The sequence below is a fragment of the Mobula hypostoma genome, chromosome 26, assembly GCF_963921235.1.
Source record: "Mobula hypostoma chromosome 26, sMobHyp1.1, whole genome shotgun sequence".
In the NCBI taxonomy this organism is placed as follows: domain Eukaryota; kingdom Metazoa; phylum Chordata; class Chondrichthyes; order Myliobatiformes; family Myliobatidae; genus Mobula; species Mobula hypostoma.
In genome coordinates, this window is record NC_086122.1 from 37,989,002 (window position 1) to 38,016,453 (window position 27,452).

At 42.3% G+C, this 27,452-nt stretch overlaps 1 protein-coding gene across 1 annotated transcript in view; it reads left to right on the forward strand.

Moving 5' to 3' along the window:
- Positions 1 to 27,452, forward strand: part of LOC134338162 (arf-GAP with SH3 domain, ANK repeat and PH domain-containing protein 2-like) — a 119,858-nt gene that overhangs the window by 26,360 nt on the left and 66,046 nt on the right. The window contains exons 2-4 of the mRNA XM_063033763.1: positions 4,284 to 4,356; positions 13,930 to 14,075; positions 25,340 to 25,414. Coding sequence (XP_062889833.1) covers positions 4,284 to 4,356; positions 13,930 to 14,075; positions 25,340 to 25,414 — 294 coding nt within the window. The remainder of the gene's footprint in view (positions 1 to 4,283; positions 4,357 to 13,929; positions 14,076 to 25,339; positions 25,415 to 27,452) is intronic.

A 27,452-nucleotide genomic window follows, 5' to 3' on the forward strand; every position in this document is an offset into this window, starting at 1 on the left:
TTCGTGGGCCTCTTCCCATCCCTCCTCCCACGGCACAGTCAACTCAACCAGAATTATTTTCTTGTCTTCCGTTGACCACAGTACAATGTCCGGGCATAGGGTTGTGTGCACCACATCCAGGAACTGCAGCCTCCTTCCCACATCGACCCTCGTCTCCCAGGACCTGGCCGTTAGCAGCAGATTGGGCTTTGGTTGTTTGGTTATGAAAGGCCTAGCTCCCTCTTTGATGAAGGTGATGGTCTTCCTCAAATCTGTGTCAACCATCCTCTTCTTGCATCTCTCCCGCTCTAGTACTAAAATATGCGTGCAACTGTAGCTCAGGAAAAAACACCCCGAAAAGTGGAAGCTAATGTTAAAGTTGGAGCTAGGCCTTTCACAGCTGAATATTTGTGACTTATCATTTTATGTGACCGGGCAAAAGATAAATATCTTCATCCTGAAAGGCTGCAAGGATGATCACTTCTGGTCCTCAAATGTCCCAAAGGTCAATCTTCAGCTCATCCCATTCACTTCATGAGAATTGCCCTTGACTTCAAGGAAAAGGGGGATGGAGCTTCAATCACTCCTGGGTCAGCGAGAATCGCAGGTATAAAGCATCATGGGATGAAACTGTACCTGGGATAATTGATGGTTGTAGTTTGAGAGACAAGTCATTGGCCCAGGATATTACTACAGTACTGTTCCACACTGCAATGTTCTGGTCTCGTTCACTTTCAATTACTTCTTCAATAATATTTGTTCCATTAATAGTTTGAAGCAAAAACCATAAGAACATAGGATATAGGAGCAGAAATAGGCCATTCGGCCCGTCAAGTCTGCTCTGCCATTTTATCATGGTTGATCCATTTTCTTTCTGAACCCCAATCTCCTGTCTTCTCTCTGTATCCCTTCATGCTCTGACTAATCAAGAATCTATCAACCTCTGCCTTAAATGTACCAAATGACTTGGGCTCCACAGCTGCCTGTGGTAACAAATTCCACAGATTCACCACTCTATGTCTATAGAAATTCCTCCTCATCTCCATTCTAAATAGATGCCCCTCTATTCTGAGGCCATGTCCTCTGGTCTTCCAAAGGAAGCATCCTCTCCACATCCATTCGGAGGCCTTTCAACATCTGATAAGTGTCAATGAGGTCACCCCTCATTCTTTTGAATTCCAGCGGGTAGAGGCCCACAGCCATCATGTGCTCCTCATATGACAAGCCTCCCAATCCCGGAATCATTTTGTTCTCCCGTGACTAAAGCAGGTTCAGTTTCTGACGCACCTCTTCAAGTAATCAAACAGTCCACTAGCAGGATGTGGCCAACATTTGGACACGGATTGATAAGTGGCAAGTAACAGTTGCATGTTGAGGCAGGTCAGAGTCTGGTGATCCAAACCTTATTCCTGCTTTCATCTACGAGATATGTTACCAGTATGATGAATTACTCCCAACTTGATTGATTGCAGCTGAAGGGTTGCCCAGAACAAAGTGGTCAGAAGGTTTAAATTTCCATCCATCACCCTAAATATTCAAAGATTAACTTTATTTGTTACATGTACATTGAAATGCCGAAGAACTTCCATCTCCATTAACTCCCTTCTGTGAATACTGTGCTATGGATAGGGCGCGTACCATCCACAAAATACTTTGCTGGAAAGTCCAAAGTAAATTTATTATCAAAGTACATGTATATCATCACATACAACCCTGAGATTTATTTTTTGTGGGCATACTCAATAAATCTATAGAACAATAACCATAACCAAATCAATGAAAGACTGCACCAACTTGGACTTTCAACCCGAGAGCAGAAGACAACAGACTGTGTAAATATGAAGGAAAGAAATAAAAATAAATAAGTAAGCAATAAATATTAAGAATATGAGGTAAAGAGTTCTTGAAAGTGAGCCTACAGGCTGTTGGAACAATTCAATGATGGGGCAAGTGAAGTTGAGTGAAGTTATCTCCTTTGATTCAAGAACCTGATGGTTCCTGTATATTTTGATGGTGAAAGGGCTGGTGTTACTTTGGCAGTGTCCTCTAAACCTATGAGCATCAGCTGCATCGAGGTATATTGCCTGCAATAGCCCTCCAAGTTGATCACTACCCTTGCTCTGAGAAATATTGTTCCTCTTTCTGTGGCTTCAATTCTGGAAATCCCTCCTTAAAAGTATGGTGGGTGTCTCCACCCAAGGATTGCAGTAACTCAAGAAGATGGCTGCCCACAACCTTGTCATGAGCAACAAGTTCTCACCTTGCCAATGGCAGCCACAGCCCATAAGAATAACCTTACAGAAACGCAAGAAAATCTGCAGATGCTGGAAATTCAAGCAACACACACAAAATGCTGGTAGAACACAGCAGGCCAGGCAGCATCTATAGGAAAAGTCTAGTCCTGACGAAGGGTCTGGGCCCGAAACGACAACTGTACCTCTTCCTATAGATGCTGCCTGGCCTGCTGTGTTCTACCAGCATTTTGTGTGTGTTGCTTGAATGATCCAACAGAAATAAGTCGTCACCAACTTTTGAGAGAGCTGCTGTCTGAGACTTACTACAACACTTGAGTTGCTGGAGGAACTTGGTGGGTCAGGCAGCATCTATGGAGAGAAATGGGTCGGGATCTTTCATCAGGACTGTGTGGACTCTGTGTTTCCAGCGAGATTTACTCCTTTATAAGGAATGAGCTGTCAATATTATGACATCTGTTGCTGTTGAACATCAATTTTGGGACGTTAATTGTCATGACATCAGGCAATAATGACTAAGCATCCAGGAACATGACTAAGCAGCCAGTAACTTTGAAGAACTTTCACAGCAGACTGAGACATGAACCCAAAGGGCAATTTTGAACCGACTTCTTGAACATTTTACACTTCAAAATATAGATTGGACCGTTGTACAAGATGGGGCAAAAATAGCAAATTCAACATAAAATTCTGTGATACTTTGCAATATTTATCTGAGAAGAACACAAAGCACATGCACTTTAACAACAATGTCAGCAGGGTTGTTGAACAGTTCTTGCTGTTTATCTGCCAAAGAAAACTCCTGGCTTTTCGCCACCATTTTAGAGTGTGTTATTGGCAGAGTGGTTTGTGATTATCTGCACTCTTTTTCAGTTCTCTGTTTTCTCAGCATTGTGCTGGAGAAGGTTGTGAGACAGCAGTCTGTGGTTGTTTTGCATCTTTCACAGCAACTTTCGGGTTTATGCGACGCGATATTCTTACACGGAATTCTTCACACTGCCATGGAGGAATGGTAGCAAGTGTGGACGCAGCCCATCAATGCCAACTGCAAAGTCAGAGCCAATATTTATAATTCCTGGATAAAAGACCAGTAGATTAATTAACACTGCTAACATGAGGTTCAATTTGAATCTAAAGAAAGTAAGTTTGGCATGGGAATGGTAAGTGAAAGAAAAAGTCACAGGAAATATTCAAGTAGGATGTGACTTTTGGAGGAGATTTCATATCAGTGAAACACCAGCAAGACATCCTGCCTCTTCAGATTGTGCTAATAATGAACGCTGATTAAGAAGCTCTTTCCCCCACTATGCAGGGCATGCCCTCTTCTCACTGCTACCATCAAGGAGGAGGTACAGGAGCCTGAAGACATACACTCTCAATGTTTCCGTTCTCAAGTGTGGAATGACATTCACTTTTTGCCACCCTGCCTCAGGGTATGTTGGCATTGTTGGAACAATAGAGATTGACTAGAAGGGTTAAATTGAGGATCATTTGCTGGGAGTAGAATCTGAATACATTTAGCAGATGCAGAGTTAATGTTTCAGGTGTGATGAGAGACAATGGAGCTTCAGTCTGAAACACTAACACTGCTTGTCTTTCCACAGATACTGCCCGGACCACTGGTTCTTTCTAGAATTTTATTTTTCCAGTCCTGGTGAACGTTCTCGGCCCCAATTGTCAACTTTTTACTGTATTCCTTTTGGTGTCTGACTTCTGGAGCTCCTCAGTATTTCAGGCAAACACGAGGAATTCTGCAGATGCTGGAAATTCAAGCAGCACACATCAAAGTTGCTGGTGGAACCTCTTCCTAGAGATGCTGCCTGGCCTGCTGCGTTCACCAGCAACTTTGGTGTGTGTTGTCAGTATTTCAGGAAACGCTTCTTCCCCACCAGCAGAAGGAATGAATGAACCCATGAGCACTAATTCACTTTTTTTTCGTTACTTATTTGAGGTTTTCCCTCATGCAGCCTTTTGGAGCTCATTCCATTACTTTCATTTCTGTTGTTTGATTGCAAAATTTTAGCACTTGTTAATGTTTCATTTCCTTTGTAGTCACTGGAGGCAGATCAGACCATCTTACTGAAGATGAAGAAGCTGGTTAAGGCCATTCACTCCTCTGGACTCGGTAAGTCCCAAGTTAGTATAATGATGAAATCACAATCCACACATCGTTATTGAGATAGTGATTGAGAAAGCTATTTCATGAAAGGGAGAGTTTCCCTTTCCTGGAAAAGGAGGAACAGAGAATTGTCTCTGAAAGAGCTTCTTGTATATTTTAATGAAACCTATCCCAAAGGAAGAGGAAAGTATAAATTAATTGCATTCTTTCTCGCCTGATTCACTGTTATATTGAGTAAGGCCAGCTGTTTTGAAATGTGAATGTGTTTGACAATGTCTGCAGATTGCATACCCTTCACTCTTTCCACCAGTCTTGTAAACCCGTCCAGCCTGCAAGATGAAGAGAGGCCCTCCGTTGGCCAGGGTTGGCCATAGATACGCAAGCCAGGGCAGGAGGATATCGACAGCAAGCTGTTGGCTATGCAGCAAGCTCCCCACTCCACACATCTGATGAACCCAAAGGAATGGCACTAGCACCATTGCAGGAGTTGCCAGTCAGTGCTGAACTCAACGTTAGACTGTCTTAGGGACTCCAGCTCGGATTTATAGTCTGGGTTTACCCCCAAAGCCTTCCTCACGAGCATGTACAGCCACAAGGCAGTGGAGGTTTGAAATCAGAGATTTCCTTCTTCTAGATGAGCTGCCAACCACGGCTGACAAGCCCCATCTGCCCAAAGTGACCAGTTTCAAGGTGTCAGTAACCCGCCTTTCTCCCTTCTCCTGTCAGTAGAAGCGGTTCTGCTGGGCTTAGCAGCCAAGCCACGTGTGAAATCTGGAGCGGGGCTTGGTTGTCGGAGACTAACTGAGATGCATGCCATTGGGAGCATTTCATAGGTAGTGGGAGCTTAACCCCAATACCACCCCGGCTTTGACAGCCTTGAGGAGCCCTCCTACAAAGTAACGATGATGATAATAACTGAAAGACTGCGGAACATGAACAGGGTTGCCCCAATAGTAACATCCACAACTGGTGTTATCCCCAAGTCACTACGCAAAAGCATTAAACAATTAGACCTACACAGCAATATTTATGTAAATCTTCAGAAAGCCACAATACTAAACATCTCTAGAATAGTCCGAAAGTTCCTGGCAATTGAAAAATGAGTGTGCTTGGCTATGCCTGTACCTCAGGTTTTACCAGCATGAGCTGAGAAAAAAGATAAAAATACAATAATAATAATAATTAATAACACCTTTATTTATAGAGCACTTTGAGTTCAAAAGTCAGTAGGTTATGTTATAAAACTCTGGTTAAGCCGCTCCTGGAGTATTGCATATATTTCTGGATGCCCAACTACAAGAAGGATGTTGAGGCTTTGGAGAGGGTGCAGAAGATGTTTACCAGGATGCTGCCTGGTTTAGAAGCAGGTGCTGGACAAACCTGAGTTTCTTTCTCTGAAGCAGTGGAGGCTGAGGGAGATTGGATAGAGGATTACAAGATTATGAGAGGCGTAGATACAGTACAGTAGACAGGGAGTATCTGTTTCTCCGAGTTGAAATGTCTAATACCAGAGGGCATGCATTGAAGGTGAGAGGGGTAGCTTCAAGGGGGATGTGAGGGGTAAGTTTTTTACTCGGGGAGAACGCGTTGCCTGGTATGGTGGTAGAGCCAAATACATTAGAGGCTTTTAGGAGGTGCTTGAATAGGCACACATATGAAAGGAAGATGAACGGATATGGCCATGGTATGGGTAGGAGGGATTAGTGTTTGGGTGGCTTTGATCTGCTTTTTAGCTGGTTTGGCTCAACGTTGTTCTGTGTTCTATGTTTTCATCCAGACGATGTAGTTCAAAGTACTTTACGATGGGATGAAGTACAAACATGAAAGTAAAAACAAACGTGAAAATAAAAGTCAAAAAGATGTTAGTTAAAACCAAGGTTAAATAAACAAATGTTGAGCTGGGGTTTAAAACTCTCAACTTTTCGGCCTACACAGTGATATTTATGTTAATTCATTATAGTTTTAAGTATTGAATTCCACCGTCGAGGAACGTAGTTCAATTTTTGATGTTATCTTTAGACTTTAGTGGAAAAATGATTGATGGTCCTTATAGTCTTTACCTGGAATGACACTGCGAGATGGTCCTGATGCAGAATCCTATCCTGGACTCCCTGTCAGATTACCAGCAGGTTGTAAGAGTGGGCTCCCTCACCTCCAACCCTCTGACTCTCAATAGAGGAGCCCCCCAGGGCTGCATACTGAGTCCCCTCCTTCACTCCCTGTATACCCGTGACTGTGTCGCCACCCACAGTTCCAACCTGCTAATTGAATTTGCCGACGACAGTACAGTGATTGGCCTAATTTCAAACAATAACAATCTAGCCTACAGGGAAGAAGTCATCACCCTGACACAGTGGTGTCAAGAAACCAACCTCTCCTTCAATGTCGCAAAAACAGAGGGGCTGTTTGTGGATAACGGGAGGAATGGAGACGGGCTAACCCCTATTGACATCAATGGATCTGGGGTTGAGAGGGTGAACAGCTTCGAGTTCCTCGGCATCCACATCATTGAGGACCTCATGTGGTCTCTACACACCAGCTGTGTGGTGAAAAAGGCACAACAGCGCCTCTTTCATCTCAGATGGTTGAGGAAGTTTGGTATGGGCATCCAAATCCTAAGAAATTTCTACAGGGGCACAATTGACAGCATCCTGACTGGCTGCATCACTGCCTGGTATGGGAACTGTACCTCCCTTAATCGCAGGACTCTGCAGAGAGCGGTGCAGACAGCCCAGCACATCTGTGGTTGTGAACTTCCCATGATTCAGGACATTTACAAGGACAGGTGTATAAAAAGGGTCCGTACGATCACTGGGGACCCAAGTCATCCCAACCACAATCTATTCCAGCTGCCACTATCTGGGAAGCAGTAACGCAGCATAAAAGCCAGGACCAACAGGCTCCGGGACAGCTTCTTCCACCAGCCCATCAGACTGATGAACTCACACTGACTTGAGTGTACTCTATATTACATTGACTGTTCTATTTACACACGTTTGTATTATAAGTTACTATGATTGCACATTGCACATTTAGATGGAGATATAACAAAGATTTTTACTCCTCATGTATGTGGAGGATATAAGAAATAAAGTCAATTCAATTCTTGGCCCAAAACGGCGACATCCATAGATGCTGCCTGACCTGCTGAGCTCCTCCAGGACATTATGTGTATTGCTGGGTGGAACTGTCTGTATCCATGATTCACTACTAGCCCTTTTGCCAGTTTTGTCGTTTGAAGCCCAGATGTGAGCTGTTCCCAGAGAAATGCAGAATGCTGCGTTGTTGGAAGACCCATTGTTTGGATGGGATTTAAAGCTGACTATCCTCTTCAGTAACTTTTAAGAGTTTATGATGCTCTTGAAGAACAGAGGAAATATCACTGATTCTGACCAATATTTATCTATTATTTCAATGAATAAAGCAAATGATCCAGTTGTGATCATTTGCTGTATGTGGGAGAAGTGCTGGGGTGGTGATGGTCATTCAGAGAATCTTGCAGCCTGTGCCTGCCACAGCTCTTTTTATACAAAAGCTGGGGCAGTGCCAGCAAGGTGCTGCTCCAGTCCAGCTTGTCTCCAGGCTCAGCAGTTGGGCCCTGAGAGGAGTCCTTGCCTTGAATCCTCAGCTGCAACCTCCAGGTCATAAGGGTAAACTGGTCCACTGATTGCACCCCTTTAAGTAATGTTGGACATTTCCAGACTTGCCCAATGCATGGTTTTGTGCAGAAGTTGGCATTCTAGATCAGCATCATAAGAGCATATGATTTAGGAGCAGAATTAGGCCACTTGGCCCATTGAGTCTGCTCTGCCATTCATCATGCTGATCTATTTCCTTCTCGGCCCCAATCACCCGCCTTCTTCCCGTAACCCTTCATACCCTAACTAATCAAAAATCTATCAATCTCTGCCTTAAGTATACCCAATGACTTGGCCTCCACAGCTGCCTGTGGGAGTAATTTACACAGATTCACTACTCTATGGCTAAAGAAATCCCTCCTCATCTCCGTTCTAAATGGATGTTCCTTTGTTCTATGGCTGTGTCTTCTGGTCTTAGACTCCCCCACTATAGGAAACATCCTCTTCACATCCACACTATTGAGATCTTTCAACAGTTGATAGGTTTCAGTGAGGTCACCAATCATTCATCTGAATTCCAGTGAGCACAGGCCCAGAGTCATCAAACACTCTTCACTTGCTAAGGCATTTAATCCTGAAATCATTTTTGTGAAGTTCTTTTGAACCCTCTGCAATATCAGCACATCCTTTCTTAGATAAGGGGCCCAAAGCTACTCACAATGGCCCAAGTGAGACCTCACCAGCGCCTTATAAAGCCTCGACATTACATCCTGGGGGTGTAATCTATATGGGGAAGATGTATTTTAGTTACGTTTTGTACAAAATACATTGGTCTGTTATTGTCAGATGTACTGCGTTACAGTGAATGGCTTGTCTTGTGTTGTGTTCATACAGATCAGATCATTACACAGTGCCGTGAAGCAGAACAAGGCAAAACAATGAGAACGATGAGAATAAAGTGTTACAGTTACAGAGAAAGTGCAGTGCAAGTAGAGAATAAAGTGCAAGAGATCATAACGAGGTAGATCGTGTGGCTAAAAGTCCAATTTAACATACTAAGGAACTATTTAATAGCAACACACACAAAATGCTGGAGGAACTCAGCAGGTCAGGCAGCACCTATGGAGAGGAATGAACAGTCGACGTTTTGGGCAGAGTCTCTCCATCAGGACTCTTGCTCTGGATTTCTGCTGAATCTCTTGTGTTTATAACTAATAGTTTTAAAACCGTGGTTTAGAAGCTGACCAGGCTTTTGTGTCTTCTGCCCGATGGGAGAGAGGAGATGAGGGAATGTACTGTGGGACTAAAGGTGTCCCTAATGATGGCATCATCAGTGGCCTTGCAAATCCCGGTCCTTTGAGCTGTGCCACCCAGAAACCTCCCCAATTTAACCCTAGTCTAATCATGTGACAATCTACATTGACTAATGAACCTACCTGGTTCGTCTTCGGACTGTGGGAGGAAACCGGAGCACCCGGAGGAAACCCACGTGTTCATGTGGAGAACGTACAAACTCCTTACAGGCAGTGACAGGAATTGAGTTCTGGTCACTGGTATGGTAAACCTGTGATAACCACAATGCTACTGTGTGTTGTTCCTCAGGTCCCTTTTGAATTTTTCACCTCTAACCTTTTACTGGCCCCTATACTTGGAGATGATACTTGAATTCAAGGAAAAAAGTGGGGATTCTAAAAATGTGGAATTCTAAGGTTCTCTTAAAACAAAGTGCCTCCTGGTTAGTCAGAATTTTAAGGGAAAGGGCCAAGGGAAATTTCCAGAGGTTGGTAGGGAGCCAAGGTTGGACCGCCAAAGGGGAGGGGGTAGGGTGGTATTGGAAAAATGTGAAAATTACATGAGAACGTCTTACATTGGGAAAGCAGTGTAAATATAATTCTTGCTGAAGGGCAGATAATTAGCAAGTCAGATTTGTTCTAGCTGCCTGGAGAGATTAGACATGTTTCTTACTGCTGGCTGACCTTGAAGGAGTCAAAGTGAAGGAAGTATAACTCATTTTCACTCAGTCCACCCCTCCCCCCCCCGCCTACTTCTCAGCCCATGATAGGTCTCCTGCTTGGTGATGGCTACAGATGCCAAGCATCGTAATTCTCCATTTTCATCATAATGATGGGAGGGATCATCAGCTCAATGCCAGGGATCAGTACTAATTTCTGTCAGGAGCAGAACGGCGAGAAAGAAGGAAGTGAAGATCTTTCTATGTATCCTGAATGCTATTGCAATGTTTGACAAAGTTCGGTTATGATCTTTGCATGGGATTATGTGTAGCTCAAAGTTCAAGGTAAATTTATTACCAAAATATGGCACCGTATACAACCCTGGCTTTCTTTTTCTTGTGGGCAATCACAGTAAATACAAAACACAATAGAATCGTTGAAAGACCACACCCAACAGGACAAACAACAACCACTGTGCAAATTCAAAAAGAAAGAAAATAAATAAATTAATTAAATAAATAATACAAGAACAGAAGATGAAAAGTCCCTGAAAGTGAGTCCATAGGTTTGTGGGTAGTGATGGGGCAGGTGAAGTTATCTCACTGGTTCAGGAGCCTGATGGTCGAGGGGTAATAACTGTTCGTGAACCTGTGGTGTGAGTCCTGAGGCTCCGGTACCTTCTTCCCGATGGCAGCAGTGAGAAGAGAGCATGCCCTGGGTGGTGGGGGGGGGGGTCCATGATGATGGCATGCTGGTTTCTGTGACAGCGCTCTGTGTAGATGGGCTCAGTGGCGGGGTGGGGGTGGGCTTTACCCGTGATGGAATGGGCAGTATCCATTACTTTCTGCAATCTAATGGAACATCTAAATGCTAAAATTAGTTCGGTTTGTTTATGTTTGTCTTGGGAGAAAAATGCAAATGGAACTGTTACGTTATATTGTCATGCATGTTTCTGAGGATCAGGTTAGTCTGTGAAGATGTTGAGAAGTTGAAAGACCTTAAAGTTCGCTAGAGGTTTTCCAGAATTGTACCAGAATTCTCAAAGTTTCATATTTATTTATAGACATTAACTATTTAGTCTATCTGGTGCATGGCCATTCTCAGAGTATTCCTATCAGTTCCGTTTTCCAATTTTCCTGCGTGCCCATCAGCTTTTCCCTGATTCTCCTACCAGCCAGCTTCTCCAGAGTTCCTCTAGTCTACCAGCATATCTTTGGGTAGTGGGGACACACTGGAGTGTGCTGGGGACCCTGTGCCATCAGAGTGAGAACCCAGACCGCACCCGAGTTTGAGATCAAACCCCAGGTTTGTGGGATCTGTGCAGCTAATTGAGGCACCATAGAGCCTTTGGAAAGATTCACCACAAAATGAGATGTCTGAAGCGATGGAATGATTTGATAGCATGCGTAGAGAAACCTGGGTGATTAAAAGTAGAGCTAGGCAGTTCATGAATGATGTTAAGAACTAATTTCCATTCAGCAGTTACGAAAATTCAACAGTCTCTCTGATCCTTTCCATCAAAGAATCTGTTGAATCAAAGAACAAAAGTCAACTTTATTCACCATATACGTCTCCATGTTTTAGGAATATTTTATGGTGTGTTAATGTGACAGGCACAAAACAGACAATTATAAAGAATTTTAAGTTATATAAAAGTAATGTTAGTTAATGGTTATGAATGTGGAACTGGTGAATGTAGTTAAGGCAAAATGCCTCTGTTGAATGACAGAAGGAGATGACTTGAAGACTTAATGAAATGTTAAAAAAAGTTTACTTTAGATAAGCTTATTTATAAACAGGAAATGTTGGGAAACTTTCTTTAAAAGGGTCTTTGACTTGAAACGTGATTCATTTTCTCTTTCCACAAATGCTGCCTGACTTGCTGTGTGTTTCCAGCATTTTCTGTTCTTATTTTAGGTTTCCAGCCTCTGCATTTTTGATTTTTATTGTGCATTTACTAACTGCCTTGATTAGATTAGATTTAGATTGGATTAGATTCAACTTTACTATCATTGTGCCGAGTACAGATACAAAGCCAATGAAATGCATTTAGCATCTGAACAGAAATGCAAAGAATAGTGTTATTTACAAAATAACTGCGAATAAAAAAAGTGCTACAGCACACAAATATAAAAGTACTGAGACAGTACAATATGGATGCAATACTGCTTAGTGCTGTGACGTGAGGTTCAGCAGGGTCACAGCCTCAGGGAAGAAGCTCTTCCTGTGCCTGCTGGTGCGGGAGCGGAGGCTCCTGTAGCGCCTACCGGATGGGAGGAGAGTAAAAAGTCCATGGTTAGGGTGAGATGCATCCCTGATAATGCTTTTCACCCTGCCCAGGCAGCGTTTAGGAATTAGGAATGCCGTACAATTCATAGTACTGCTGTACAATGAATTAATTTAGAGGGAATAATAATAGTAAGTTGAAATTCTAACTGTATGGCTGTGGGGGTGTGGACTACTGCACAGGATCAAAATAAGCTGCAGAAAGTTGTAAACTCAGTCAGCTCCATCATGGGCACCAGCCTCGTCAGCATCCAGCTTCAAAAAGGTGACATCCATCATTAAGGACCTTCATCACCCAGGACACACCCTCTTCTCATTGTTACCATCAGGGAGGAGATATTAGAGCCTGAAAACACACTCAATGACTCAGGAACAGGTTCTTCCCGTCTGCCATCAGATTTCTGACTGGACATTGAACTCATGAACGCTACCTCACTGCTTTTTTCTTTCTTTGCTCTATTTATTTAAGTTTTTAATATATATACTTACTGCAACTTACAGTTTTTCTTATAATCATATAACCATATAACAATTACAGCATGGAAAGAGGCCATCTCGGCCCTTCTAGCAATGAACTGCTCCTGCATAACAAATTTCACAGCATATTGCCGGTGATATTAAACCTGATTCTGATTCTGAAGTTGCTCTTTTCTTTATCCATTGGCGCCAATGACAGGCCTTTTGGACTTGTTTCAACCATGAGCAGGAAACATCTCATTTTGACCTTTCTGTAAATGACTAACATTTCCTACAACTCTGTTCGTGCTACACCAGTGAGTTTGCCTTGTTTATTCCAGAACCTCAGAAGCTAAGAGCGTGGTTTGACTTCCTCTTCCAACACCAGAGAATTTACTTATCCTCTCAGTGGCCACTTTATGAGGTACACTTGCTCATTAATGCTAATGGCTAATCAGCCAATCATGTGGCAGCAACTCAATGCATAAAAGCATGCAGACATGGTCAAGAGGCTTAGCTGTTCGGGCCAAATGTTGGTGGTGTGCACAAGACGTCAGCCTTCAAGTGGAATGGGCTACAGCAGCAGAAAACCACAAACATGTGCTCTGTGGCCAATTTATTAGGTACAGGAGGTAAATAATAAAGTGGCCACTGAGTTTAACAGCGCTGGGGTGTCGCTGTCAAGAACGTGATTTATTGTCCAACTTCAGCTGCCCTTGAGAATCTCCAGTCCATGCGGTGAAGCTTCTCACAGTATTTTTTGGCAGGGGTTTCAGAATTTGGAACTGTTGCCAACGAGCAAACGGCAATACATTTCCAAACTAGGATGATGTGTGACGTGGCCTGGAGCATGCAGGTATTGGAGTTCCATTTACCAGCTGCCGTTGCCTACCTGGATGGTGTAGGTTGGATATTTGGGAGGTGTAGTGAAAGCATTTTCAAGTTACAACAGTGATTCGGGGACAGTTTCTTCCCTTCTGCCATCTGATTTCTAAACTGGCATTGAAACCATGAATACTACTTCACTATTTTTTATTATTTCTGTGTTTGCATTATTTTTAATTTAACTATTTAATATGCATATCTATACTTACTGTAATTGTTTACTTATTTATTTTTTTCTATATTATCATGCATTGTATTGTACTGCTGCTGCTCAGTTAACAAATTTCAGGACATATGTCAGTGACATTAAACACGATTTGGAGGCTCTGTGATTCTGCTGTTTGTTGTGCTATCTAACTGTACTGATTATCACATCAGACACATCGAATAAGGCCATCTTTGTCTTGCATGTTGTTGTCTAGCCCACGTGGAAAATAAAGAGCAATACATTGAAGTTCTGGAGAGCTTCGGAAACCACCACCTATCTCAAAATAAGAATGAATTGTCTACAGGCTTCCTGAACCTGGGTGTTTTTACTCGTGAAGTGACTGCACTCTTCAAGAATCTGGTAAGCTTGATAATGTCTCCATAACTATTTCTTTCTTCGGTAGGTGATATGTATTGAGCTGAGAGATTTTAAAGGGATGTGATGTGACAAGAGGATGGATTATTTTGTGGGGTGCAATGGTGACATCATGGAAGAATGGAAAAGGATATTTTTACATGAGAGACTCATTAGTGAAGGTTCGTCCATATGAAGAGAGGAAAACTTGCCGCTCATAGCGGCTAATGTAATGCATTACAGAGACAAGGATCGAGATTCAGGTACGATGGACAACTGTCCCATGGCGGGGGCTACCACGGTCAGCGTTACATTCTCAAACAGCGTTTGTGCAACAAATAATCTGCTCACGTCATGTTCCCATCACTCCAGGAATCAATTTTCAAAGAATTTTTTCTTCCTTCAAAACAAAAACATGTCACTGTGATGTGGTCGAGGAGATGACCGCGTGAGATTCCGCTGGGTGCTCAGGTTTCCTCCCACATTCCGAAGACATGCCGGGTAGTAAGGGTTAGTAAGCTGTGGGCATGGTATGTTGGCATGAGAAGCATGGCGATACTTACAGACTGCCTCTGGCATACACTTGGACTGTGATTATTGATCGTTGATGCAAATGAAGCATTTCACTGCATATTTTGGTGTACACATGACAAATAAAGCTAATCTTTAATCTTTAGCTGGAAAAGAATTGGTAAATAACAGCAAAGATGGTTTTATTGCAAATACACGGAGTTTTGGTGATAATTTTTAGAATATTATGCGTACTTTAGGCTTCTAGTATGTTTTTGTTTAGAAGAAGTAAAAGAATTTTCTTTTAAAATTGATTCCTGGAGTGATGGATCATGACTTGAGCAGATAATTAGTTTCATTAATGCTGTTTGATAACTAAACGCTGACCATGGTAGCTCTCTGCCAAAGCATAGCTGTCCATCTTATCTACATAAATACCAATACCTCTCATCGGGCGGAAGATACAAAAGCCTGAATGCACATACCACCAGCTTCTATCCCGTTGTTATAAGACTATGAAGTAGACCCCTTGTATGGGCACCATGGTAGTGTAGTGGTTAGCACGACAACGTAACAGCTTCGGGTGTTCCTGAGTTCGGAGTTCAATTCCAGCGCCATTTTGTAAGGAGTCTCTGTGTGTCCTCCCAGTTGGGTTCTCCGGCTCCTCTGGAATCGTCCCCACAGTCCAGAGATGTAGAGGCAGGCTCATTGCTCATTGTATATTGCCCCATGATTAGGTTAGGGTTAATCTGGTTTGTAGGGGTCGCTGGCTTGAAGGGCTGGAATGGGCTATTCCACACTGTATCACTAAAATAAAATAAATCATAAAAAAAAATAAAGATAGACCCTGGAGCTCACATGTTAGCCCCTGCATCTTACTGTGTGCCTACACTGTATTTTCTGTAACGGTAACACTATTCTGCATTCTCTTATTGTTCTGCCTTGTTCTACCTCAGTCTATTGGTGTGATGAAATGGTGTGTATGGATGGTATGCACGACATTAATAAATCAATTTACCAGTGTATGAAGTGGAGAGAATGGGACAAAGTCTCTGGAGGCATCTAAGAAGGCCACCTCAGACAAAACTGAGACTGCAGATGTAAATTAAATTAAATGTTACCATCTGACGGGGCTATAGGGAGTTTGAATCTTGTGTTCACTTGGACTACAAAGTGTCGCTTGCATCATCCACCGAAGTGATCTCTTCAGTTACCTGATGAAGTAACTGTGTCCTTTGGCCAGTGGCAGATGTCGTCGGGAATGTTTCAACCCTTAACTACTGCACTGTCCAGCTGGTGGGCCTGCAGTAGTGGTCAAGTCACTGCCCATCTGCTCCTGAATTCCAGCTCAACTTCTCCTGTCTGCTCCATATCTAGCGAGAGGCTCGTTCTGCTTCCTCCCCCATCCTGCGAGCTGCTTGGTTCTTGCTCTTTTTACCAAGGCCCAGCGCAGACAGCAACCTCCATGCTGACCTTGCCGGGAACTCTCTACAGCCGATCTCCACGGGGAATAGCCACGTCAAGCTCCACCGAGTAAACACAAACTTTGGAAATCCCCTTTCAACTCTTTCCTGATCGACCTGGCAAGTTCAATCTGATAAAATGAATTTAAGCAGGGTTGAAAAATGGGGAAGCTTGCAAACAGCACATGGATGAATTATTACAGATTTTATTTCTATTTATTTATTTATTGAGATACATTGCGGAATAAACCGTCCCGGTCCTTTGAACCGCACTACCCAGCAATCCCCCGATTTAACCCTGGCCTAATTACGGGACAATTGACAATGACCAATTGGTACATCTGCAGCAGGAAACTGGAGCACCCAGAGGAAACACACGCAGTCTCGGGGAGAACGTACGAACTCCTTACAGGCAGAGGCGAGAAGTCTGATTGTGTATGTAAACAATGTACGTAAATACAAGCAGCTCAGCTGTTTCACGGGAGAATCATTCGAAGCATAAAGGCATATTAGTCTGGGATCAAAAACATAGCGAAAGATAAAATGAGGAGAGTGGCCAAGGGAAAGATCTAGATTGAATCAAACAGGAAATGTAATAACTTCGGACTAAGCTAGCCCGCTGTAGTAGGAAGGCAAATATCCAGCAGAGATAGCAGCTGGGAAGTAAGAAAGTGGGGAAATTTAAAAGCTTTACAACTTGTTTATTTTCTCTCACTGAGCTTGCTCCATCGACCTACACATGAGCGATTGCTTCACCACACCGTTTGATATTGCAGCGATGGGATGTGGTTACAGGATGTTATGTAACTTACTGTCGTTTAAAATAATAGGAATTAGAGTTGGGAAAGAGACCCACCACCGAAAGAAAGCATTTTCCCATTATGCATAGAGTGGCACGGTTGGCTAACTATCACCCTGCTCACTGCTGTTATATAGGGAGCACAGTAGCTTAGTGATGAGCACAACGCATCACAATACAGGCGACCAGGGTTCAATTCCTGCCGCTGCCTGTCAGAAGTTTGTACATTCTTCGTGTGATAGTGTGGGGTTCCTCCAGGTGCCCCCGTTTCCTACCACAGTCCAAAGACCTACTGGTTGTTCATTGTAAATTGTCCCGTGATTGGGCTAGGGTTAATCTGCGGGATTGCTGGGCATCGTGGCTTGAAAGGCCAGAAGGGCCTACTCGGGGCTGTATCTCAATGAATAAATAAATAATGCCAGAATACAAATGTCCATGAGTGACAATAGTTCGAGAGTCAGTATGGGAGATTGTGAGCATGGAGGGATTTGGAACCAAAGCTGAGAATTTTTAAGTGGATCTGTTTCTTCATCGGGAGCTAGTGTAGGACGGCAGGCATAAGTGAACAAGCCTTGGTTATGAAGGTTTGGATGAGCTTGTTACCAATGTAGAAGATAGGAGATCATTCAGGATAAACATATAAATAAGGAGCTCTCAGGCATACTCCATTATTCAATAAGATTGTGGTTGCTCTGACTTGAACCTCAACTCCCCATCCCATTTACCTGAAGTGTCTCGTACCAAATTGTTCACTCAGCCCATCAAATCTGCTCTGGCACTCCATCATGGCAGATTTATTATCCCTCTCAGCCGTATTCTCCTGCCTCTTACCCATAACTTTTGACACACTGAAGAAACAAGAATCTATCAACCTCTGCTTTAAATATATCCAATGACTTCACCTCCAGAGTCATCTGCGGGAATTAATTCCACAGATTTACCACCCTCTGGCTGAAGAAATTCCTTCCCATCTCTGTTCTAAGTGGGCGTCCCTCTATTCTGATGCTGTGCCCTCTGGTCCTTGACTCACCCATTATAGAAAACATCCTCTCCGCATCCACTCTGTCCAGGCCTTCCAATATTCGATAGGTTTTAATGAGATCCCCATCTCATTCTTCTAAACTGGAGTGAGCACAGGCCCAGAGCTATCAAATACTCCTCATACGTTAACCCATTCATTCCCAGAATTACTCTCATGAACGTTCTTCGGACTCACTCCAATGACAACACAATTTTTCTTAGAATAAGGAGCACAAAACTGCTCATGGTACTCCCTGACCAATGCCTTATGAAGACTCAACATCACATCCTTGCTCTTATATTCTAGCCCTTGCAAAATGAATGCTAATATTGCATTTGCCTTCACTACCACTGACTCAACCTGCAAGTTAGCCATCAGGAGAATCCTGCATAAGAATTCTCAAGTCCTTATGCAGCTCTGATTTTTGAATTTTCTCCCAGTTTAAAATATAGTCTGCAGCTTTATTCCTTCTACCAAAGTGCAAGACCATGCACTTCCCTACACTATATTCCATCTGCCATTTTGTCCATTCTGCTAATCTGTTTCAGTCCTTCTGTAGCCTTTCGATTTCCTCAAAACTAGTTGTCTTTCCACCTGTCTTTGTATTTTCGCAAACCTTGACCACAAAACCATCAATTCCGTTATCTAAATCATTGACATATAATGTGAAAAGAAGTTGTCCCAATACCGACCCCTGCGGAACACCGCTTGTCACTGGCCGCCACACAGAAAAGGCCCCCTTTATTCCGATTCTTTGCCTCCTGCCATTCAGCTAATGCTGCATCCATGCTAGTACCTTTCCTGTAATGCCATGGGCTCTTACCTTGTTAAGCATATGTGACCCTTGTTAAAAGCCTCCTGGAAATCCAAGTACACAACATCCATTGACTCTCCTTTGTTTATCCTGCCTGTTATTTCCTGAAAGAATTCGAAGAGACTTGCCTATGAAGATTTCCCTGTAAGGAAGCCATGCTGACTTTGGCCTACTTTATCATGAGACTCCAGGTACCCCAAAGCCTCCTCCTTAATAATGGACTCCAACATCTTCCCAACCACCAAGGTCAGGTTAACTGGCTTATAACTTCCTTTCTTCTGTCTCACTCCCTTCTTAGAGTGGAATGACATTTCCAATTTTCCAGTCCTCTGGAACCATTTCAGAATCTAGTGATTTTTGTAAGATCACTACAAATGCCTCCACAATCTCTTTAGCCACCTCCTTCAGAACCCAGAGTACAGTTCATCTGGTGCAGTTGACTTAACTACCTTCAGAGCTTTCTAATTCCCAAGCATCTTTTCGTAATAGCAACTACACTCACCTCTGTGCCCTGATACTGTCTACTTTCTGGGGTGTTGCACAGTGAAGACTGATGCAAAATACTTATTAAGTTCTTCCGCCATTTCATTTCCCCCATTACTACCTCTCTAGCATCATATTCCAGTGGTCCAATACCCATTTTCGCCTCTCTTTTACTCTTTATATATCTGAAAATACTTTTGGTATTCCTTGATATTTTGGACTTACTTCACATTTCATCTTTTCTCCCCTTATGGCTTTTTAAAAAGTTGCCTTTTGTTGTTTTTTTTAAAAAGATTCCCAAATGTCTAACTTCCCACTAAATGTAGCTTTATTATATGCTCTCTGTTTGGCTTTCCTGCTGTCTTTTACTTCTTTTGTCAGCCACAGTTGCCTCAACTTCTCTTTAGAATACTTCTTCACCTTTGGGATGTATCTATCCTGCGTCTTCCAGAAACACCAGCCAATGCTGTTTTGCTAGTGTCCCCGCCAATCAACCTTGGCCAGCTCCTCTCTCATGCCTTTACTCTGCTGTAATACTGATACATTTGACTGTATCTTCTCCCTCTCAAACTGCAGGGTGAATTGTATCATATTATAATCAATGCCTCCCAAAGGTTCCATTACCTTAAGCTGCCTAATCAAATCTCATTCATTACATAACACCCAATCCAGAATTGCCTTTCCCCTAATGGGCTCAACTACAAACTGCTCCAAAGAACCATCTCAGGAATTCTACAAATTCCCTCTTCTGGGATCGAGAACCAACTTCATTTCTCAATCTACCCCCATATTGAAATTACCCATGACTATTGTAATATTGTCCTTATTACGTGCATTTTCTATCTCCCGTTGCAATTTTAGTCTACATCCTGGCTACTGTTTGGAGGCCTATCTATAACACACATTGGAGTGTTTTTACCCTAGCAGTTTCTTAATTCTATCCATAAAGGTTTGACATCTTCCAATCCTATGTCACCACCTCCTAAGGATTTGATTTAACTTATACCAACAGACCCATCCCACACTCTCTGCCTAACTGCCTGCTCTTATACTACAAGTTGTATCCTTGGATATTAAGCTCTCAACTATGATCTTCTCTCAGCCATGACTCAGCGATGCCCATATCATACCTGTCAGTCTCTAACTGCACTACAAGATCATCTACCTTATTCCATATTACTGCATGCATTCAAATATAATACTCTCAGTCCTGTATTCATCACCCTCTTTGATTTTGTTCCCTTGCTATACTTCACTTCATCCCACTGACTGCAATTTTACCCTCTCACCTGTCCATCCTATCAGTCTCACTACACACTGCCTCTGTTTGTAAACCAACTACCCCTTCCTCAGCCCAATCACTCTGGTTCCCATTCCCCTGCCAACTTAGTTTATACTCTCCCCATCAACTTTAGTAAACCTGTCCCCAAAGATATTGATCCCCCTCGGGTTCAGGTGTAATCTGTCCATTTTTGTCTAGAACATATCTTCCCCAGAAGAGATCTCAATGATCCAGAAATCTGAAACCCTGCTGCTCTGCACCACTCCCTCAGTCACTCATTCATCTCTTCTATCATCCTCTTCTTGCCCTGACCAGCACGTGGGACTGGAAGTAATCCAGAGATTATTACCTTGGAGGCCCTGTTCTTCAACCCTTTCCCTAACTCCCTATATTCCCAGCACAGGACCTCTTCCTCCTTTCTACCGATGTCATTGGTGCCAATGTGCACCACGACATCTAGCTGCTCAGCCTCCCTCTTGAGAATCTTCTGCAGCGGCTCTGAGACATCCTGGACCCTACACCTTGGCGGTAACACATTATCCTGGCTTCTCTTTCTACAGTTGACAGAGCAGGGAGGAAAATTGCTAGTTCAGGAGATAGAAATGACTAATCTCACCAATGAGGAAGGATATAGACTCTAAACTCGTCTGAAGTGATTCTCACAACAATGGTGGCATGTGTTGTTGCAGCAATTTTGGGCCCCTTATCTGAGAAAGGATGTGTTGGCATTGGAGAGGGTCCAGAGGAGTGTCACGAGATTGATCCCACGAAAGAAAGGGTTAACACATGAGGAGAATTTGATGGCTCTGAGCCTGTACTCACTAGAGTTTAGTAGAACGAGGAGGGGATTTCATGGAAATCTATTGAATATTGAAAGGCATAGATAGAGTGGATGTTGAGAGATGTTTCCTGTCATGGGGTCTCTAGAATCAGAGCGCACAGCCTCAGAGTAGAAGGATATCCATTTAGAATGGAGATGGATTGGACGTGGATTCTTCTTCGATCTGTGCTAGTCATTCACTGATTCAATTTAAAATTGTACATCGTTACCATTTGACGAAGGAGAGATTGTCTAAAATATTCCCTAATGTTGATGGTTATTGTGATAGATGTAAAACTGAGACAGCTACACTGACACACATGTTTTGGTCTTGTTCTATACTGGAACAGTTCTGGAAGTCAGTTTCATCGACAATTTCTAAAGCACTTAAAATTAATTTACAACCTAACAAATTAACTGTGCTTTTTGGAATAATTCCTCAAAATATTCATGGAATCTCTTTTTCTGACCAACATGTTATTGCATTTGTTACATTGATAGCTAGGAGGGAAGGATACATCAGCACCCACTTTGTCACAGTGGTTCTCTCAAGTGATGCTTGTCTTAGTTTGGAGAAAATTAGAAGTCGAATCTTTGAACCTGTGTTTGATTTTGAGAAAAGATGGGGTTCATTTGCTCGTTATTATCATTTGAGTTAATTGATAGATTTCCTCCATGATCTAATTGTAAATTTTTGGTACTTTTTTTTCTTGCTGGCGGTTTGATGTTTATCTTTAGAAGCTTTTTGTATGACGTATGGCTCCGGGGTTGAACACCTAATAGGGTTTTTTTGTTCTCACTTTTTCTTGCTTAGTGGGGTTTTTTTTCTTTTTTTATCAACAAAATTTTTTCAATCTTTAAAATAATTTTTTTCTTGAGACATTGTAAGTGTTGCTTATTTCGATGTACTCGTGTTAATTTTGGATAATAATAATAAAATGATTTGAAAAGAAAGAATGGAGTCAAGGAGGAAGTTCTTCACCCAGAGAGTGGTGAATCTGTGGAATTCATTGCCACAGGTGGCTGTGGAGGCCAAGTCATTGGGTACATTTAAAGAGGAAGTTGATAGGTTCTTGATTAGTCAGGGCATGAAAGGTTACCAGGACAAGGCAGGACAGTGGCGTTGAATCAGTCATGACAAAATGGCGCAGTGGACTAGATGGGCTGAAAGGCCTGATTCTGCTCCCATGTCTTCTGTGGAAGAGCTATTATTTACAGCAATCAGTTGACAATAATTGGCCAGTTGTCCCCTGTTTTCCATTATTTTAAAAATGTTAAAGTACGTTATATTAACAGAATATTTACCCACCCTTCTACTCTGGCTTTTACTCTTCTTTTCCAGAAGAATGACCAAATCGTCGACTGTTTATTTCCCACCGTGGATGCCGCCTAACGTGCTGAGTACCCTCAGCAGTTTTTGTGTGTCACTGCATAATCATATCCCATCACTGCAATGCCTATCTTCAAATGCTACTGTTACATAACCACTTGGCCACAAGCTGGAGGAGCAAGTCTATCGAATGGAATAAGACAGCTAGCATTAGCAGCTATTTGTAGATTTGCATTTTCATCTCTATAATAGTTTATTATTAACCTTTATTCCTCAGCCAGTGTAACTAAAATTACCTACTTATTTACATAAAACTACTGGTTAGATTTCACCTGTGCCCTCTTTATTATATTACAAATTCCAGTTTCCTTCCACAGTCCAAAGACGAACTGTGCAGGTTAACTGGTTGCTGTAAAGTGCCCCGTGATTAGATTAAAGTTCATCGGGTTTGTTGGGCATTGCTGGAGCAGTGTAGTTCAAAGGGCCGGAAGGGTCTACTCCATGCTGTATCGATAAATAAAAATAAAAATTTCTTCTCACAGCCCAATGACGTTCTGGTTAGTAGGTTAATTGGTCATTGTAAATTGTCTGGTGATTAGATTAGAGTTGATGGGGGTGGCTCAAAGAGCCTACTCCACACTGTATCGCACAATAAAAAAAATAATGTCCACAGTTTTACGTATTTCATTGACTGCTGTTTACTTCGGAGTAAGTGGTGGAGGAAACTCTTTAGGATAGGATGTTCATTTTTCATTGCGTCACAGTAACATTAAAACCACAGGCACAACAATGTGGTTTAGACCCTGGGATCCACAGACCCGTTGGTTAATGGTAGGGATCCATGGCATAAAAATGGCTGGAATGCCTGTGTATCTAGACACTACTACATAGCAGCTGTACTCTAATGAAAGAGCAAATATGAACCATTTTTATTGTAAAATAGCCCTTTCATTTTAGCATGTGTAAAACAATTCATTCTCTTCCCATTATCTCAAAGCTTTAAAAGTTCTTTTCTTTCCAAGGTTGTAGAACAATGAAATGGTGAGATCCACACAATGTGGACAGCCCGCTACAGGGGACAGTGCTTTTACTTGGCAATCCACCAATTTTCTGGAGTTGGCTTTTTAATCCCAACTCTTTTTTTTTCTTTTAAGATGTTTCTTGAATTTGTCACTTGGAGCCAGGATCTGGATATCTTCCCTAACATTTCCATTCCTAGCTTGCTGTCAGATTTTCTTCGTATTATTTCAGGATTTCAGGGTCATGAGAGTGTGTAACGAGCTGCCAACACAAATGGTGCATGCAAGCTTGATTCAACATTTAAGAGGAGTTTGGATAGGTACGTGGATGGTAGGGGTACGGAGGGCTATTGTCCAGGTGCTGATCAATGGGAGTAGGCACTTTAAATATTTTGGCATGGATTAGATGGGCTGAAGGGCCTTTTTCTGTGCTGTAATTCTCTATGACTATACAGTGGATTCCAGTTAATTGGGCCATCAGTTATTCAGGGCAGCAGCTTACTTGAGACAGCTCTTAAAGAATAAAAAACTAATCGAGAGAATAGCCAGAATTCCCTTCATTTATTTGGGACACCATGCCACTTAATTGGGACAGGAGACTGTTGCCGAGCAGTTTCTAACTAGCATCAGACACGTGCATTTCCACGGCCGTTGGAAACTACACTGTGCTTAGAGTGGACAGATTTTAAATAGCATCAGTTGTATGCACTTGTGTTCAAAAAGTAGTGATTTTTGTCATTGATAGTTGTTAAAAAAGAGCAGTAAGACGATTTAGAACAGTCTTACTCATGGTGGTTTCAAGCATTCAGGCCTGGAGCTGCCAGAAATGGCTAGGAGTGAAAAATGAAACAATTTCAATACTTCAACAAGTTAAATACTATAAGGAATTAGAAGGTATCAACAACCATCTTGAATGTTACAATGAAAATGAAAATTAGAAAGACCATTATATGAAGGCAGTACTTTAGGTGCAGTAGGTGCCTGCGTGATTTAATCAAAAGAACACATGCAATGGATGAATTCCTCTGTCAATAACTATTAGAAACTAATACAAAGTTTTATAGTACTGTAGTGGTATTAGTAGTATTCTAATTTGTCCTGTATTTCATTTAAATACATAATTTTTTACTCAATTATACAGCAGCTTGTGTTTTTTATACCTTTATAATTATTTCCATGAGGCTTTGGCTAATTGGGGCAACTGCTTATTTGGGCCAAAATTATTTGGGTCTGAGTATGTCCCAATTAAATAGAATCCATTGTATTTTACTGTGTTAATGTAAGATTTTTTTGTTGTTTATAAGATTCCTGGCAGGAGGATCAGTAAAATCTCATATGGTCCCTCAAATACATTGACTGTTTCAATACATTGTTGCTGATCTCTCTTCTCAAACCTCATTTCTTGCTATTTCTCAATCATCTCACTTCTCAATTTCCCCAGTGCCAGAGGTGTGCAAATCATAGTCTTCAACAAACTCAATGTCCGCGTCCACCACTCGCATCCTGAAAGACCTTGGGCAGATCGAAGAGGGACTGCGCCAATCTGAGTGTGCATTGTGTCATGTGTTTCAAAGGTTTCTGAGTATCGAAAGCACTTGTTAATGAAGTGATCTGAAACTCCTTGGGATCAAATGGAGTTGTACAAGTCTTCTTACACTTGCATTCATTTTTTCTCTTTGTTTAAAAATGATTCTTTCTGATGTTGATGGTGTTGATTATCTGCTTACAGACTCAAAACATGAACAACATCCTCTCCTTTCCATTGGACAACCTGCTAAAGGGCGATTTGAAGGAAGGAAAAGGGGTGAAGTTGCTTCTCTTTTTATGTCTTTGAAGAATTGTAATGTTATACTGTTCAGTCCAGATGTATAAATCTATGTTGCTGTGGTGCAGGAGAACAATGCTTGCATTATTCCAGAAGATCAGGGCTCATACAATGGGATGAGAGATTCCAAAGTCAAGTCTTTTCGCATTGTATGAGCCCTGATTTTCTGTAATAACGCAAGCGTTGTTTACATAATTCTTCATTCCTGTGATTGTCCTTGTTACTTGTTGCCAAAGTCCATGCAAAATAGAAATCATGAAAATCTTTCTGTAGATCAGGGGCTCCCAACCTTTTTTGTGCCATGGACCCCTACAATTAACTGAGGGGTCCGTGGCCGTGGGGGTTGGGAACCCCTGCTGTAGAGAATGTAGTCACACGTAGAATGTAGACACGAGGTACTGCAGATGCTGGTAAATCAGAGCAAAGCACACGATGTGCTGGAGGAGCTCAGCAGGTCAGACAGCATCTATGGATGGGAATAAACAGTTAACATTTTGGGATGAGACCCTTAATCGGGACTGGAAAGGAAGGGAAGAAGTGAGAATAAGGAGGTTCATCTGACTGGCAGGTGAAATATTAAAACCAAGCAGAGAATGGGAGTCCCAAGTTAAATTTCTGCTTTGGGCCATGCTTCAACTGAAACTTGCAGGCATTTTTAACTTTGGGAATTTCAACTCCTGACTGTGGCTTTGGTGATTGTAACTGAGAGGTTCAAGGAGGGAAGGCCTGTAGTGTTCTGCAATAAACTGTGGTACGAGTGGAAAGATGAATGCAGAGATTTACCCTGTTAATCTGGTGGCTTTTTTATTGAATGGCACTGTCTGGGTATTGTGCATTGTGTTCCCACATTTAATTATGAACACTGAACTCTATTCCAGAATAACTTGCCACAGACAAGGGGGTTCAAAGTTCTAAGTACTTATATGCCACTATATACAACCCTGAGATTCATTTTCATTCAGGGTAAATATAAAGCACAATAGAATCAATGAAAGATTACACCCAACAGGACGAGCAAACAACCAAAGTGCAAAAGAGAACAAGCTGTGCAAATACAAAAATAAAGTGGGGAAAAAAGAAATAATAATAATAAATAAATGAGCAATAAATATTGAGAACATGGGATGAAGAGTCTTTGAAAGTGAATCCATGGATTGTGGGAACAGTTCAGTGATAGGGTGAGTGAAGTTATCCTCTGCAGTACAAGAGCCTGATGGTTGAAGGGTAATAACTGCTCCTGAACATGGTGGTGTGAGTCCTGAGGCTCTTGGGGTTGTTGGTGAGGGTGAGTGTAAGGAAGGTATGTGTAGTCATACAACATTGAAACTGTTGTATCCATGTTGCCACTGCATCCACACTAAGCATTGAGTACCAGTCCATATTCATAAACCATCTACGTGTACGTTCATTTTCACTGGAGACAGCCATTGACCTACTGCGAGTTCCTTCTTTGTTCCTCCACATGGCCACTGTTTGTTGGAGTGGATCTGCCGCAGGGGTGTGGTGGAACTGCTGCCAGCCATTGGGTGGTGCCCAGTCTCTCACCTGGAGTCATTCTAGCACTGATGCTGTTGTTTATACTGTGGGCTTTCGAGAAACTGGGCATCACCTCCTTTCCACTACAGCAGCACAAAGTTTTGTACTAGGGCTAAATTGTGAAATGGGATAGTCACGTCCGTTTGAGTCACAGTCTGAGATGAAACCTTGTGCCTGTAATTGAATCAAATCTTTGATGTCTAAAATCTGCACTGAGCCAACAGCTATACACACTTATAAACATGAAGTCTGCAGATGCTGGGAATCCAGAGCAACACACACAAAACACTGGCGGAACTCAGCAGGCCAGGTAGCGTCGATAGAAATGAATCAACGGTCGACGTTTTGGGCCGAGACCCTTCTTCAGGATTGAGAAGGAAGGGGGAAGATGCTAGAATAAAAAGGTCGGGGGAGTTAGAAGATAATAGGTGAAGCCAGGTGTGTTAGAAAAGGAAAGGGCTGAAGAAGAGAGGAGAGTGGA